We start from the raw sequence: 18,041 nt of genomic DNA on the forward strand, positions 1-18,041 counted from the left end.
ATATCAGAAAGGTAGGGTTGTTTGGTTTTTTTTTTGTTTTGTTTTGTTTTTTTTTTTTTTTTTTTTTTTTTTTTTTTTTTTTTTTTTTAGAGAAGTCTTGAGTTGGAGATTAGGTGATGTCATACAAAAAAGCAGTCAAGGAAGTTGGTAGTTCAAGTAATCCTAAAGTATGATAAATGGAGGCACATCTGAGTGAATATGCATGGTGCAGACTTCTTGAGTTAGCTGTTATCGAACTTGCTATTCTGCCCTCACTAGTTAAACCCAGATGTTTGTGGAAGGAAAATCAATGTGTATAGCTTCCTGATTTGATTTTAGTTAAACTGAGTAACTGAAAGATAAAACTAAACGTATGTATGTGAGAAGCTAGATACATAGTTACCAGTCTCACAATCAAGTTAGCCCTAAAATGAAGTGATGTCACACAATGTTATGTAATAATTTGGGAAGACAGCAAATCTCATTTAGCTCTCAGCCCTTCAAATAACAGAGTATTAACTGTCTCCATGGCAACTGTCACATTAATACTAGTAAGGTGGTTCATATAGCAAGAGGTGGAAGAAGATTTGCTCCTGAGTGAAAATCATGTTCAAGCTAGAGCTGTGATGTCAATTAAGTAAGGCATACTGCCCATAGAACAGATGAGGAGGTAATAGTTTTTTTCTGTTTCTTATGCCTAACATACCACTTAAGGTGAAGAAAGACTTGGTAGTTCATTTCAGTGTATACTGAACTAGTTAACAGAAGTTAAGTGAAATCACAGTTTTCTTTGGAAAAGCTCATATACCTTCCACTCCATGGAGTGGGAGCAAGGACTTTCAGATAAAAAGTGTTCTGGAGTAAACAGTTGATTATATGTAATGATGGCCCGATTCTGAACTTAGGTTCAGATAAATGCTGTGGTTGCAAATGCAAGTACATGTATCATCCACTGCTGAAACTAAAAAGTAAAGATAAGAGCACTGATAAATGTAATCTTCTACCGAAACTTTGACAGAGAACATAAAAAGGTGGTGTTTTTTTAAAGAGCACGTAAGCTAGTTTTGCAAGCCCCTCAATAAAGTGATGTCCAAGTGGAAAGATTAATGGTTTGGGAGTTTGTGGTTTTGTTTTGTTCTTACGGCTTGATATCACTTGATCAGCTGCCCAATTTGAGGCTGTAATTCCGGTATTTCAGTCAGGAGTGTTGGATGGACATTGCTAGACTCTTTTACTGGCTGACTGGAGATTTAATTGCCAGATGCCAGAGGCAGTGTCTGGTTTTCCTTCTGCCTGTGATATGACTGGCTGACTATGATCCAGCTTTCCTGGATTTTTTTTCCTAGGCTATTCTTAATACTTTGGYTAACTGGAATCTGTGCTTCCATTTGGAGATCACTGGAATTACTTTCTGTTGTTTGGTTGGATCAGGTCATACTAGTGTCAAATGTGATCCTCCCTGTGCTATTAGATACTGGCTTGGAAAGTACTTGTCTGTTGTTCCAAAGAAAGCATCATTCAGTAGTGTGAAAGTGTGCTAAGAAATTTTGGAAATTATATCAGCTTTCCTTGAGTTATGGTGTAGTTCACAAATAGCTTGCAAAAACTGTTTGAAAAATCCRAATGACAAGGAAAAAATACATCCAGAAAGAATTACAATGTAAAAATCATAATGCCTGTTGTTACCTACAAAGAGATTGCAGCACTGAAAACCCTGTACCTCTAGTGGAGTAGTACAGACTCTTTGTGCTATAAATCTCATATATTTTTATAAATCTCATTATATTTTTGTTGTCACCTTTTCATCTTCTGGGACTGATGAGTAACTAAAAGAATTCACCCAGTAGCTGGCTCGTAAACTGTAAGCCATCCAATCAGTCTTGGCCAAAATGTGCCCATGCTTGTAATGGTCCTTATCTACGGAGCACCAGATTTTCAATTGCATTTAAGGCTGAATTTTCAAAAGATCTGAGCTTTCATATTGTGTGCAAATGCTGGTTGTCTGAATTGGGGCTGATCTCTTCTTGGAGAAAATTATCTCCATGTTTGTGTATAAATCTACAGTCGATATTTATCTCCTCTCTTAGCTTGCTGAGCTAATGAGGTTTACTTCTACTGTTTCTTTGCTGTCTTGTTCTTGACATAAAAGTGAGTTGATCTGAGCTTTGGCAAAAATAATGCCAATCCAGACACAGGTCTTTTTAATGCCAACAATCATGCTATTCTCATCAGTAGTTTTAGTACTAGCTTGAGTTGTTTTAAGGTAACAATCATTTTTTTATTTTAGAGTTAGGWACTCTTCCTTTATTAGAGATCAAACTGAACTTAAAAATGCAATTGACAGCAGTACAGAAACACACCTTAGCCGTGTTCATGCATCCCCAGCGCTCCCTCGTGCCTGTGCTGCAAGCTGTACTGCCTTCCTCGTCTCTTCCTTGCCTCAGACCAGTAGATAATAACCTTTTGTGTTTTATCTGAGATGGATATATGAGCTGACATGATGATTTTAAGAGGGGGAGAAAAAGAGGAGGAAATATCTTCTTAAATGTGGCTCTGTATCTTTTAGTAGATATTTTCATTCTCACTGCTGGCTTGTCAGAGATGACATAGCCTCTGCTAGAAGAGAGAGCCGTCCAGAGCTAGCGCTCTCATTCTGCCACCTCCGCTCCAGTCAACACAGTGGGTATACCTTCATGTTTATTTTAGGAGTTCTTACCTGTGAAAGGAGGGCTTTATTCATCTTTCTCATTTATAATTGCCTGCCAGGCTCAATTCACAAAACAGGTGAGTGCGTTGACATTTTGTGGGTCTTCTAATATAATTTTCAATGTGCAAATACTTTTTAGAGAGAGTTTCTGTAACTTGATTTGTAGGAAGGAACCATTTTACAGTGTGATTGTAACAGAGAACAGGCAAGATCATGTCTAATTTCCCCCCCCCCTTCTCTGGGAACTGTTACAGGCACAGCTGATTGCACAGTCCATAGGTCAAGCGTTTAGTGTGGCCTACCAGGAATTTCTGAGGGCAAATGGAATCAATCCAGAAGACCTTAGCCAGAAGGAATATAGTGACTTGCTGAATACCCAGGACATGTACAATGATGACCTGATCCACTTCTCCAAATCTGAAAACTGCAAAGATGTACGTCTCTTTTTCTCTGTAACAGCACTAGATTTGTTTGTATGAGTTGCAGACACATGCTGGCAGAAATTAGAAAAACATTAGTATTTTGTATAAATGACCTTAGTGAGGACAAAATACCCTTCCGAGTAGGATACCCTGTGGGCAGTTCTGTTTCAAAAGCAAACTGAACCCAATATTTATCAGCAGTGAAGTGATTTGCCATCTGTTTGTGTTCTTTTTACCAAACGCTTTTCAGACATACAGGACACGTCATGAATATAAAACAGAATATTAATAAAGTAAAAAATCTAAAATGTGTGGAGGCTGTAGTATTTACTACAGTGGTTGATTCCAGATTTAAGAATTATTTTTGCTGAAAGGGTTGGCTGCTAGTTGTTATTAATGAAGATGAGCCAGCGCATCATTGCAACATGCAGGTAATGATTTTTCAGTCTGCGCTCCGAAGCTCATGCAGTCTCTTCCTGTTTAGCTCTGCCATGAAAGCCTATTGCACTARAGTTTCTTCTTCTCCAGCTCCCTTCACTCTTATGCTGATGACTTCTGTCTGGGATGTTCAGCATTAAACAAAATCTGTGGGTTTAGGATCAATTATTTCATGTTTAAATACAGCTGAAATGTAGTAAAATGTGTACCTTATTGTTTTGCCTTCAAATTAGGAAGACAGATTGGAAAGGAGAAAGTGGTAGGTGCTTTTTTTGATGCATAAAATAWATAAATGCTTCTGGTGGGGAGGCAGTTAATTCCACAGATGAGGAGAAACTTTTGCTTGAAATTTGTTTTCTTGTAATGCAGGTTTACATTGAAAAACAGAAGGGAGAAATTCTCGGTGTAGTTATTGTGGAGTCTGGCTGGGGATCAATTTTGCCTACAGTTATCATAGCCAACATGATGCATGGAGGACCAGCAGAGAAATCTGGGAAGCTAAACATTGGGGACCAGATTATGTCAATTAATGGGACCAGTCTGGTTGGCTTACCTCTCTCCACATGCCAGAGCATTATAAAGGTAGGGTGGATGTTTCTGGATTTTACACACTTAAAAAAGAAAGTATAGAAGTATGAGTTATTTATTAATTTCTATCAAATGTTTCTGTAGGACTCCCCCTTCATGTGTTACCGGGAGTATACTTGCAGAAGCACACTGCAAATTATATTCCACCAATTTGCTGAGTCCCAGAAAGGGAGYTGCGGCATTTAGTTGCATAGATAAGGATTCTGTACAGAACTTCAGGCTCCAGGAGAATATTTGGTTCCAAATGAATATATTACTAAATGCACATCTGGAGACACTTAAAACTTTACATGACAAATGAAGACTCAGATGCCTAGTATTACCTTAAGCCATTTTCGCTCTTTAAATGTTTCTTAGGATCTAGCTCAAAGGGAACTGAGTCTTCCCTCCTTCCCCCTTTTCTGTTTTTTTAAATATTAAAAAATATATATATAACTTTGAGATAAAGAAAAAGGAACATACTTATCCGCTGCAAAAACTACCCAAGTTATTTGAAAATGGAATGATTTTGTTAATTTAGCGAAATGGTGTATTTTACTTAGAGCTTTTTCTAACTGTTGCAAGAGTATGTAATTGCAAAAAGCAAGCACATCAACTGGAACTGAAGAATGCCTGAGATAGCTGCAGCATAGAAGRGAGTGGGTATTTAAACATCTAAGCTACAAGAAGGGGAGAGTTTCACTAGGGAATTCTGGAGATGCAACTAAACTGAATCCTCAGTTTACTGAAATAATCCCACAGAGTTCTTCCACATCATACCAGGTAGACATGTGATATAATCCTGGTATCAGACTACAAAAATCCTTCTCTGATTTCTAGGAATGTGCATATGAAACTTACTTATTTTTGCTAGTTAATGCTGGATGGTTGTATTCTGCGATAGACTTTTTTTTTGAATTCTGTRTTTTTGTAATGGATTGGTTTCATAATGCTTGAAATAAGATGTTTGCTATAAAGACTTGCCATTTTGGTTTCCAAAAATATGACTGCTGTGCTCTGAGGAGGAATAGATGCTCAAATCTCTGAGCCTACCATTTTAGATTCAGTGAGTGCAAATGAATCCCTAAAGCTATGGCAAAGTGGTCTTTTTTGTGAAGAAAAAATAATTATATTAAGTATCTCTGTGGCAGCTTCAGTGGAACAAAGCCCACTGCACATTCTTGCTTCCTGCTATTATCAGCTTTGCCRTACTTCCCTGTCCCACTTCAGTGTTACTTCTAAAACTGTGATGTGTTTTGCTCCTCTGTGCCTGTCAGGCCTTTGTTGTGAGGTGATGAGAATCATAGAATCACAGAATCAGTAAGGTTGGAAGGGACCTCTGGAGATCATCTAGTCCAACCTCCCTGCTCAACAGGGGTCACCTAGAGCATGTTAGACAGGGCTGCATCCAGGCGGGCCTTGAAGATCTCCAGACAAGGAGACTCCACCACCTCTCTGAGCAACCTGTGCCAGTGCTCCATCACTCTCCCAGGGAAGAAATTCCCCCTCACGGTCAGGAGGAACTTCCTGTGCTTCAATTTCTGCCCATTGCCTCTTGTCCTGTCACACAGGGCAACGGAAAAGATTTTGTCCCCGTCCCCTTGAYACCCTCCCTTCAGGTACTTGTACACACTGATAAGATCCCCCCTCAGTCTTCTCTCCCCCAGGCTGAAGAGGCCCAGCTCTCGTAGCCGTTCCTCACAGGGCAGGTGCTCCAGCCCTCTGATCATCTCCTTAGCCCTATGCTGGACTCTCTCCAGCAGCTCCATGTCTCTGTTGTACTGGGGAGCCCAGAGCTGGATACAGGACTCGAGCTGAGGCCTCCCCAGGGCTGAGTAGAGGRGCAGGATCACCTCCCTCCACCTGCTGGCAACACGCTTCCCAGTGCACCCCAGGACACCATAGGCCTTCCTGGCCACAAGGGCACATGGCTGGCTCATGGTCAACTTGTCATCCACCAGCACTCCCAGGTCCTTCTCTGCAGAGCTGCTCTCCAGAAGGTCAGCCCCCAGCTTGTACTGGTGCCTGGGGTTATTCCTCCCTAGATGCAGGACTCTGCACTTGCCCTTGTTGAACCTCAGGAGGTTCCTCTCTGCCCAGCTCTCCAGCCTGTCCAGGTCTCTCTGAATGGCAGCACAGCCCTCAGCTGTATCAGCCACTCCTCCGAGCCTGGTATCATCAGTAAACTTGCTGAGGAGGCACTCTGTCCCCTCATCTAGGTCATTGATGAAGAAGTTGAACAGGATGGGACCCAGTACTGAGCCCTGGCAAACTCCAATAGCCACAGGCCTCCAGCTCCGCACCACTGATGACGACCCTCTGAGCTCTGCCTTTCAGCCAGTTCTCAATCCACCTCACTGTCCCTCATCTAACCCACACTTCCTGAGCTTGTCTAGGAGGATGATCTGGGAGACAGTGTCAAAAGCCTTGCTGAAGTCAAGGTACACAACGTCCACTGCTCTGCCCTCATCTMCCCAGCCAGTCATTCCATCACAGAAGGCTATCAGRTTGGTTAAGCAGGATTTCCCCTTGGTGAATCCATGCTGACTACTCCTGACCACCTTCTTTTCCTCTACAACCTTAGAGATGACATCCAGAATGAGCTGTTCCATCACCTTTCCAGGGATTGAGGTGAGGCTGACTGGCCTRTAATTGCCTGGGTCCTCCTTTTTGCCCTTCTTGAAGACTGAAGTGACATTGTCTTTCTTCCAGTCCTCAGGCAGCTCTCCTGTTCTCCATGACCTTTCAAAGATGATAGAGAGCRGCTTGGCAACAACATCCGCCAGCTCCCTCAGTACCCGTGGGTGCATCCCATCTGGGCCCATGGATTTGTGGATGTCTAGCCTGCCCAGAAGGTCTCTAATACTTTCCTTCTCAACTAGAAGAAAGTCTTCCCTTCTTTAGACTTTCTCCCTCGCATCAGGCTCTGGGATTCCTGAGGGCTGCCCTTAGCAGTGAAGACTGAAGCAAAGGCAGCATTCAGTAATTCTGCCTYCTCTGTATCCCTTGTCGCTAGGGTCCCCGCCACAGTCAGTAGCAGGCCCACATCTTCCCTAGTCCTCCTCTCGCTGCTGATGTATTTGAAGAAGCCCYTCCTGTTGTCCTTGACATCCCTTGCCAGACTCAATTCCAGGTGGGCCTTAGGCTTCCTCGCAGCATCTCTACCTACTCTGGCTGCATTCCTGTAATTCTCCCAAGTAGCCTGTCCCCTCTTCCTTGCTTCCTYCTYCTTCTGTCTGAATTTGGCCAAGAGCTCCTTGCTCACCCATGCAGGTCTCCTGCCCCTTTTGCTGCCCTTCTTACTGGTAGGGATGCACCGCTCTTGAGCTTGGAGAAAGTGATATTTGAATACTAGCCAGCTCTCCTGCAACCCCCTTCCTTCTAGGACCTTAACCCATGAGATTCCTTCAAGTAGGTCCCTGAAGAGCCCAAAGTCTGCTCTCCTGAASTCCRGGGTTGCAATCCTGCTTGTTGCCTTACTTCTTTCCTGCAGGATCCTGAACTCCACCATCTCATGGTCACTGCAGCCAAGGCTGCTCCCAACCTTCACATCTCCAACCAGTCCCTCTCTGTTGGTAAGGACAACATCAATGTTACATCAATCAACCTTACCTAGGCTCCTCCACCAYYTGTGACAAGAAGTTATCATCAATGCATTGCAGGAGCCTCCTGGACTGCATGTGCCTTGCTGTGCTGTCCYTCYAGCAGATGTCAGGGTGGTTGAAATCCCCCATAAGAACCAGGGCCTGTGATCTTGAGGCTACTTCCAGCTGTCTATAGAAGGCCTCATCGACTTCCTCTTCCTGGTCAGGTGGCCTGTAGTAGACACCCACAACAGTGTCCCTCATGCTAGCCTGCCCTTTTGATCTTCACCCATAAGCTCCCAACTGCCTCCTCCTCCTCCCCCCCCCTCTCGGCAGAGCTTGATGCATTCCAGTTGCGCTCTCACATAAAGAGCAACTCCACCACCTCGCCTCCCTGGCCTGTCTCTCCCCAAAAGCACATAGCCATCCATGRCAGCATTCCAGTCATGAGAGCTATCCCACCATGTCTCTGTGGTTGCAGTGAGATCATGGCCCTGTGATTGCACAGAGATCTCCAGCYYCTCCTGTTTGTTCCCCATGCTGYGTGSRYTGGYGTACAGGCATTTCAAAGAGGTGGTCATGCCTGCAGGTTTCCCAGGAAGGGTGCATGGGGGTCGCCCATAGCCATGTCCCAAAGGCACATCCCCAGCTGCATGCACCTGTCGGAGGCCCCAAATCCCAGCTTGTGTTTTGTTGTCTACCCTGATACCCCCTGCTACCTAGTTTAAAGCCCTCTTGTGGAGAATATTCTGTATTTTCTCAAAAGCAAAAAGACAGCTTCGCTTTCTCCATCTTCTACAGGCCCCTTGTATACTCCTTCCGTGCTGATAACCTGTGGTTGTTGCCATAGGAACTACTAGCCATTTATCTTGTCTTTCTAAAGAAAAGATAGTCTGTGTGTTTGCAGGTCTTCATAGCCATAGATCTGAAGCTGTTCATGTAGCACTTCTGGATAACAAGTGAATGAACCTCCGAGGGAAGCAATCTAAGCATACGTTTAAATGTGGCATTTAAATATCGTAGAATTTCTTAGCATTATCTTAGGATATATCTTAGGATTTCAGATTTCTTTAGTGTGCTGCAAAGACAGCTGTGAAGAGAGTTCTGTATGTAGAAGAATATCTTGCAAGTATTTCAGATAAGATTATATTACAGATGCAAGCTCTGCTATTAACTGATGATAAACCAAATGTAAACTGACAGAAAATAAGAAGAAACTTAAACTTTCCATATATGATGGTTATTCCCTAGATGTATTATACTACTTACATCTTTTTCAGAAGCATCTAGTGATGGCTACTATTGTAAACAGAGCCAATCTGCACAATCTATAAATTAGACATTTTGAAAGATACGCTTTCTCTAAAATTAAAGAAAAATCTTTAAGGACTGTATTAACTTTTTTTAAAGAAATACATAAAAATAAATTGTGAGTTCTTCAAGGGAAGTAGGAGAGCAARTTTGATCATTTTGTGTTCACAGGCCTGCTCTCCTCCAGCTGCCTCGAGCAGCCAGCCAGGCTGGGCTCGGCTCTGCCGGGCCGCGAGGGCAGTCGTTGTCCATGTGACTAGCCTTGAGAAGAGAAGCCTGAGGGGGAATCTTATCAGTGTGTACAAGTACCTGAAGGGAGGGTGTCAAGGGGACAGGGACAAACTCTTTTCAGTTGTCCCATGTGACAGCACAAGAGGCAATGGGCAGAAATTGAAGCACAGGCAGTTCCTCCTGACCGTGAGGGGAAATTTCTTCCCTGTGAGAGTGACAGAGGACTGGACCAGGTTGCCCAGAGAGGTGGTGGAGTCTCCTTCTCTGGAGATCTTCAGGCCCGCCTGGATGCAACCCTGTCTACCTGGATGCAACTCTGTCTAACATGCTCTAGGTGACCCTGCTGAACGAGGAGGTTGGACTAGATGATCTCCAGAGGTCCCTTCCAGCCTTACTGATTCTATGAAAGAAAATACACTCCAAGTCTGTTCACCCTGGCAAGATGTCAGCCTGGTGATTCAAGTATTTGATGAGTCTCATTAAACTCTGCAGAATCAGCAGCAGTAAACAGTGTATAGGGACATCAGTGTATTATCAGTGTATAGTGTAGTTGCTGCAGGAATGATTTTCTGAATGAACTGACTTTGGAGTCAGTTTCAGGCAGCCATTAATTTCGATGAGACCCAGATTTCAATTTGTATGTATAAAGGAAGTTCAGAATTATATACTGGAATTGATAGGTGTTGATATAAAGGAAGATGAAAGCTGCTGTATTCTTTACAAAGCATTTATTTCTTGATGTGGATTTCATTTATATATTGAAGGCTTGAATGCAGCATTTTAGAGTAGAAAAATGTGTGTTCAATTCCATAGTAGATAGAAAGTCTCATGTTGTTAGTGGGTTTATCTACTACGAAGAGCTCTGAACACGTGAAAATATGTACTAGGTCAGACTGCAGTCATCTTCACTGCTGCATTTGTGTTTTCATGGGAGCACACAGCCAGATAGATTTGCTGAGGCCAGCAGGGGATCTAATGTGACCTCTGCTAGAGCAGGGTCAGGTGCATTGCATTGCTTAGGGCGGTGTCCACTCAGGGATAGTAATTCCTCTGGGGATGGAGACACTGCATCTTCTATGGGCAACCTGTGCAAGTGTTTGACCACCCTCACAGTAAACCATTTTTTTTCTCCTTCAGTTTTCTTCTGGTAGCAAAGAGATCATAATTGGCATGATGTATCTAGTGTAGAAGGGAGAAGGGAAGTGAATTAGGAGCACTACTTGTACAAATGTTATATGAGGAGGATCTTCTGTTTGCTAGACAGAATTGCACATATTCCATTAGGGAAGCTACTTACTTGCAATTGTCTCAGCTATGTATTTAAAGTTTCATTTTCTAGCAACAAATCATGTTTTTGGTCAGCAATGTAGACATGTTTCATATTATTCTTATACATAATTTGTATTTTGAAATGAAGAAATTGCCAACAGCATACTGGGTTTCTTAAAACAAGTGTCAGCTTCTTGGCAAGAAGAGTTTGAGAATGGATTGCTCATTTCACTGAGTATCCTGATGCTTGTCTGGTATGCAGTGATCCTGTTCCATTACAATGCACAYAAAGCTGTGCTTATCCAGGGCTGTTTCCATGTCAACATTTCAACAACCGTTTTTTCCAGTGCCCATGTTAAATGTTTTGCCCTGTCTTTGCCAGCATTTTTCACAGTGATTTGTTTTTGCAGGGTTTGAAAAACCAGGCCCGGGTTAAGCTGAACATAGTTAGGTGTCCTCCAGTAACGACAGTCTTGATCAGGAGACCAGACCTCAGATACCAGTTGGGCTTCAGTGTGCAGAATGGGATTGTAAGTCACTTCCAGATTATTTGGGAAAACTTTAACATGTGTGAAACTTCTTGTTTGTATGTGACAAAGCGGGGAGAAAAAAGCTTCTGTTTCCTTCCTTGCTGCAAGGACCACTTAGCACATGTGTTAAGTCTAAGATACAAAAGCTGACTTGGTTAGAATTATTCTTCTCTTTGGTCTTCTGCTTACTTCACAGCTTTGGAGTCTGTCAGAGGAGGAGCAGAAAGGCTGTTTCAGGTTAGAGAAACAAAACTCTGGCTAGGGCTGTTTTCAGTCTGCATCATGTCTCTAACGAAGACATTACATGGCCTCAAACCAAAGATGCTGTCTTTGTGTCTTTGATTCTCTTRTAAGGTGAGGCATTTGCATCCTGAGCATTGTTAAACTGTGGCCTTCACGTACTCTTAAACTGCCAGACCACAACACATCAGAAGTACAACCCAAACAGCCTCTTCTAACAGTTCCTTTTGCTCTTGGAAGAGAATGTATAATAGTTCCTCTGTCACTAACAAATTTTACTTTGAATCCACAATCCGTTACTTTTTARACTTGTTACAAGCATGTGTATTTGAATACCGAATTACAATTTGCAGGCAAAAATGAGTAAACTAAAGCCTCTGTTTCATATCTAGGCTGTGATAAATACATCCTTTTCTTTCCAGATCTGTAGCCTTATGCGAGGAGGTATAGCAGAGCGAGGAGGCGTGCGTGTCGGCCATAGGATCATTGAAATCAATGGACAGAGTGTTGTAGCAACACCCCATGAGAAAATTGTTCACATTCTCTCAAATGCTGTTGGTGAGGTAAGACTGTGCCTTTGCAGTATCACATTATTTCATCATTGGTGTCTCTTCTGGGCTGTTGCTCTTCAAAATTAAATAGTGGAAGTGAGCATATAGACAGCACATAATTTCTTTTATTATTTACCCGTAATTCTCCTGTGTCCTAGAAACACCCTGATAAAAAGTATTAAGAGCCCACAACTTTAGAGGGCTGGTTGATGCTCTGTATTTTATAAAATCACCACCTGTGATACGTTAATACAGGTATGAAAAATCTCAAGCTTCACCTTTTCCTTCTGTGCTTTATGACCTTAGCAAGTGCCTTCTCCAGCACGGTAGTGTGCATGGTCAGAATTTGATTAATTTGTCTTATTTTCTCTAGATTCATATGAAGACTATGCCAGCTGCCATGTACAGGCTGTTGACTGCTCAAGAGCAACCAGTTTACATCTAAGGCTGACACCTCACCTTCACAAAGTGCATGGAGGATGTTTTTCCTCGTTAGTGCTTGTGTCTCCAGTGCTGCATTTTTCTGTCTGCAGAGACATTTTTTCCTCTCTCACACACACATGCGTGCTCTTTCTCCCTTCCGCTCTCCCTCCCTTTTTCTCCCATTYCCCACCATTTCCATGTTTATGAGGAACGGGGACAATATATCCAGGGACTATTTTGGTTTCATCTCTTCACAAGTGAAGCTTTATGCAGTTCCACATGCAGAATAGGCAAATAACAGCAGCAGTGTTCACAGCTGGGTTCACAAAAAGGATTAACTGTATTTTGTGCTGCATAGTCGGTTTTATTTCTGTGGCTACAATTTGACAACATGAGTAAGTGTTGCTAAAGGAAAGCTGACTTTATCACAGACACAACCATAGGGTAAAATGCTCTGTTGGACACCATGCATGTTACTTTGCTTCTCTTCCATGATATCCTACGTGTACTGAGCTCAGTGTTAAAGTTTTTTATTTGTAGGGAAAGTAGAGTACCAAAAGGGTAAGTTTCATGCTCAATGAAGAATTACATGCTTATGAAGAATGAGTAAATGCTGCTGTGGTAAAACCAACTGTCCAAATGCACACCTTTTAATTCCCCTCTGTCATTACTTCTTCAGGATAATAGAACTCCAAGAGGTACTCTGGGACTTGTTGGAATGTGTAACAATTGCCCAAGTAATTTGGAGAGACATTTTTTACAGCTGCCCCTTCTCACTGCAGGTTTTTATCTCTTCATTTTCTTCTACTTTGTTTCTGAATGCAACATGTCTTTTATAGTCCCCTACCTATTTTAGAAGTTAAATGAAATGGGGTTGGGGAGAGATTCTTTAAATATCTACAAGAGAAACAGTAAGGGGTTCTCCTGAGTAGCTACTTTTTCTAGGCTCTTACTTCCAGATTTGGTGCACACAGGCAAGTGTGCCAGTGTATATAGACATTTTTAAAATTGTGCTTGCTATTTATGAAGTTTGAATATAAGAGATCTGCATACCATTCTAAGTAATTTTGTTCTCTGAGCCAGTTTTAACATATATTTTTGTCCAGAGACCTAATTGTATCGACTTTTTCTTTAGTTCATGAGATGACAGTGGGAGAAGTAAGGTGGGAATAAATTTATTTATTTTGTTGTGTAAGTAAGTAAGTTGTGGGGTTTTTTATATGTATAACACTTAAAGGACATTTGCGTGTACTATATGCACTTGTATGAAGAAAATAAACTGTAGGAGTATGAAATGTAGGATTTGATTGGCCTCTAGGGGAAAAAAGATTTTGTTTTTTGTCTTTTAAAAGGCAGAAGCTCTTCTTCCAAACAATACCAACAAAAAATCTTTATTCTCTGTGGCTACATTTTACCAGGGCTGCACACTTATATTTCCACCAAAATTGAATCATACATTTTGGCCAAGCTAATGCCTTGTTTGTTTGTTTCCCTAATGAACAGTTCTTGCTCTGTCTTACAGTGATAGAAAGGCTCAGTGAAATGCAAACAAGTACAGGACAGACACATGCACGCAAACACAAACATGCACACATTCCAGCCGTCTGTTCTGGAAATGTGGTGATGGTTGTAATCTTTTGGTCCTCCACGTGCTGTGGGATGGGCTGTGCGGTGTAAGCGTCACTTGCAGACCACTAATGATACCTAGAGAATTCTCCATAGGTTTGTAGATATGGRGGTGTGTGGGGGGTGTGTATGTGCACGCATGCATGCATGCCTGTTTCTGTCTGTGAGAGCCAACGAGCTCTTGCTTTCCATCTGTTGCCAGAATTCCATTTTGGCTTTCAAAAACCATGGAAATCCATGGGCTAATCAGAGAGAAAGAATGAACTTTGTATTTCATTGGGCAGTAAATGTTTAAGGGAGGTGACGGAAGAGTGCATCAATGTTGTAGTAAGTGAATATTTTTTAATGTGGTAGTAATGTACAATGACTTGATTTACTGTATTTCTTGTTATAATTTAATCCCAATTTTGGAATAGCAGATTGCACAAGAAAGTGGTATTAGTATTTACCTCTGCTACCAGATTGATGCAAATACATAGTGAATGATTTGTGAGTATTTTGAGACATTGGTTTATGATGATCATTTGAATTTTTTTCAGAACGTTCCATATATATATATAGTAATATATGTAAATATGATATAAAATCTGTGTACAATTCAGAAGATGATTATATACAGTGCAGCCTTTACATAAGTCGCCTGAGGAAACTCACCAAACTCTTGCAGACAAAGTTATCATGCTTCTGATTCCTGCTATGTTTATGCCCTCAGCTCCACTTGTTGCTTTTGTGGTTCTGTCCAATGCGTGTGGCAGGGTCTGGTTCACTTCATAGTAAATCACAAATAGGTGCCTAGCATTAAGGGAGTGAATACTTGCAGGTTCAGAGCCTGGTAAAGAATCTGAGTTGTTCCAATCACAACATCTGCGTAAGACTGCTATGCTGGGAGGTCTGTAGTGTGCATGTGCTCCCAGTAAGTAAGTCTTGTAAGCATTCCCATTTTAGTTTGTAAAGGGAAAGAGTTTTAAGAAGAGTGAGCTCAAAAGGGATAGCTGGCATTTCGCTGGACTARTGCAGCATTTTGCTAGAGTATATATGTGAATTCTTAATGGATTCAAATGAACAAACTGCTGTTTTACATTCCTTCTTCAGTGATAGGCCTGAAATTCTTCTTCCCTTCTTCACTGCTTCATAGAGTCTAATGAACTCTTCAATGTTTACATTAAGGATGAAATATCCTTTACACTTTTTTATTGGCAAGTTTCATGTTTTTTTTTTTTTTTTTTTTTTTTTTTTGTTCAAATTTTGGGGGATTTCCAGGATTTGTTTGCTGATTTTCTGCTTATTTTCTAAATTAAGTAATACATTTCTGAAGATGGCAATGTGGTTGAGATCTCTTGTACATATTTAGCACAGTACCTAGAATATGAAGTTGTACTATTGTTCTGTAAAGAGGGTGAATAGAAATTATTGTAAAGCGTTGGGAAAAGTATTGTATTGTATTTGTAACAATATTGTTCTTTGTAAACACTTAACTCAATGATCTCTATATATAAATATAAATATATATATATATAAAAATTTATGTGAGCCTGGAATGTTGATACTGCACATCTACTGAATGTAATTCCTCTGATGTTTTTGCCACAGGTCTCTGACCTTTATAATGAAGCTGCAGTGATTTGCTTTGGGGGAGGGAGTGGAAGAGGAGTTGAGTTTTTTTTTGTTGTTGGGGGGAGGGTTTCTGGCCAGCTATTTTGTTGTGATATATTTACTGTGTTACATTCCATTATTTAACAGAGCGCTAATGTCTGTAAGATTTGCAACAATAAAATACAAACCAAAAATACCTCAGATGAAGCTGAGAGTTTGCTGATACTACCCTAGGATGTCCCTTGCCAATCCTGAATGCATGAATGCTTAAAATATACTTCTCTTTTGTCACTTAGTTTGCAGTAATAGTGTACGTATGTTTGCAGATGTGAACCAATGCTATTTTTTAAAAAACAAACAGCATTATTTTAAGGTAATGAATGAAACAGCTGCTCCTAAATGAAACTTACTCCATATCTAAGGTTGCATCCCAGTTTTTACTATCTTTGAATCTTTAAAAAATGTTATTGAAAGATACCTTTCATATGATAGAAATATTATTTCGTTGTCTGAATAATCTTAAACATAAATGAGATTTTACTAAAAATACCTTTTGCCATATTACCATTTCTGAAGCTGTTATTTTCCTTCCAGAGTTATCGGTGTGATTTATTCTGAAAGACCTAGCAGAGTTTGAATTAAAAAAGACTTAGATTGCAGTCTGCCACACCTTAGAATAAATTCTGGGGCTGCCTGTGCTAAAGCTGAAAAATACATAGAGATTGGTTATGAACAAAATGGTGGTATTTGAAAGTCAGCCAGCAAAAGCTAACAAAACTGTTTTTTTTCATGTAAGGTCTCAAAGGGCTTTGTACACCACAAATGGTCATGAGAACTTTCAATCTACAGAAAAGAAAATACATACTGCATGTGATCCACAAGAAAATTGAACCTGGACCTTCAGGCACCAAATTGCTACTCATAACATGAAATACAACACATTGCCAAAATAGTAGAGAAAAGTGAATCTTAACTTCTCATATTCTTTGTATAAGTGATGATAGATTGAGAAATCTCAAAATACTCAGTAAATGGTGTAGAGTGACAGGCTGAACTCTCTTCCTTTGTTTCCCTGCACACCAACCTTCAACCTCCCTAACCTTGCAAATCCTTGCAGTTAGCAAGAACCTGATTGTTCAGTCCAGGGCCAGAGTAGCTGTCAAGTCACTGGTGGAGAACTGAGCACAGCGTTACAGAAGTAGCAGCCCACTTGGTATTCAGGCCTGTCTCCAAGAAATCTGGGGATTCCCGTACTAATTCTGTGCACTGATTCTGCTACAAAAAAACCTGTGGGTATGTTACATAAGATAAATAGAGAACAGATGGGCTCCTGACCTGACGTAAAGTACCTTTGCTTGTGCATTCTGCCTCAAGAGGGACTGTTTGCTCGTAGAGCACACTGGACATAAACCTGGCTCTCAGGTCTCTGAAACACTCCATGAGTGGCATTAGCTCTTCTAGAGAAGCCTGGGATAATAAATAAGGGTAGTGATTATCTGATCAAGGAATTTTACAACTCTATACATATATATATTTACATATATATATTATCTTCTCCTCTTGTGGAGCAACTTCTGTTGCCATTTTGTTTTTCTCAATGTCAAAGCCTGACTACTTCAACAATTCATGTTTTTTGCAGCTCACTAAGGGAACATATTACCTAGACAGTAACTTGACTGGTAGGTTTTATAACTAACTTTGTTGTACTTGTCCTTGAGTAATTACCCTGTCAATTAGCAATTAATTGCTATGGTAAACAAATAATCTATTGAATTCCGTTGTTTTTTTTTTTTTTTTTTAACCTTTAACAGATACTTAACCTTTTGAAACTACTGTCCAATAGTTGCTAACTTTAATTCAGGTCAGTCCTATTCCACTGGAATAGTAAACAGTTAATTAAATGAATTCTGATCTGATTTTTCAAAGCTTAAATTTACACTGCAACCAGAGTCCAGCAATCTTGCAGATTTTTTTTCCCCTAGTTAAGTGACAGGGTCTTTAGATTTAAGTATTTTCATACTTAAATGTAAAACTAGGCATGAGCTGTTAAAAGCTACTGGAAACACAGTTTGCACTAATGGAGAAGGTATAATTTTCCTTTTCTACAGCCTATTTGGACGAGAAATGATAAACTAGGATAAGGAAGCTAATATGGAAGATCAAAAAGAACTCACACTTAAGATGATGCATGTAAAAAGAACTTGAGTGTTAATTGTAATGGAGTTGTAAAATTTCACAGAGCTGAGATAAGGGCTACCACAGTGGAGTAAGGGGTTAGTATGGTGGTTTTCCATCCCTTCCCCCCACACCAAAGACAAGACAAAAACCCCACAGGTTTTACTGACTGTTCTTAGTTCTGAGAGAAGACATCAATATGCCCGTGCTCCAGAAGTAAAGAGCCCTAAGATATATGCCTTATCAGACATGAAAAAAACCTACCAAATCCAGAGAAGAGATTTTACTCGTTACCATCTTTTTGATGAGTCAAACTACATGAACAGTCTCCCCTTCTGAACAACTTAATTAAAATTCACTTTTTGTTTTTCAGTAGGAAAGCTGTTTAATAGTTG

At 40.7% G+C, this 18,041-nt stretch overlaps 1 protein-coding gene across 5 annotated transcripts in view; it reads left to right on the forward strand.

Moving 5' to 3' along the window:
* APBA1 (amyloid beta precursor protein binding family A member 1) overlaps positions 1–15,667 on the forward strand; it is a 94,184-nt gene extending 78,517 nt beyond the window's left edge. For all 5 annotated transcript variants that reach the window (XM_085313776.1, XM_085313766.1, XM_085313783.1 and 2 more), the window contains 5 exons: positions 2,941–3,120; positions 3,916–4,128; positions 10,919–11,038; positions 11,701–11,841; positions 12,203–15,667. In XM_085313776.1, coding sequence (XP_085169902.1) covers positions 2,941–3,120; positions 3,916–4,128; positions 10,919–11,038; positions 11,701–11,841; positions 12,203–12,274 — 726 coding nt within the window. In that variant the 3' untranslated portion in view covers positions 12,275–15,667. The remainder of the gene's footprint in view (positions 1–2,940; positions 3,121–3,915; positions 4,129–10,918; positions 11,039–11,700; positions 11,842–12,202) is intronic.
* Positions 15,668–18,041: the final 2,374 nt, after the last annotated feature.

The sequence above is a fragment of the Rhea americana genome, unplaced genomic scaffold (genome assembly GCF_003343005.1).
Source record: "Rhea americana isolate MKP2758 unplaced genomic scaffold, rheAme1 scaffold_11, whole genome shotgun sequence".
Lineage (NCBI taxonomy): Eukaryota > Metazoa > Chordata > Aves > Rheiformes > Rheidae > Rhea > Rhea americana.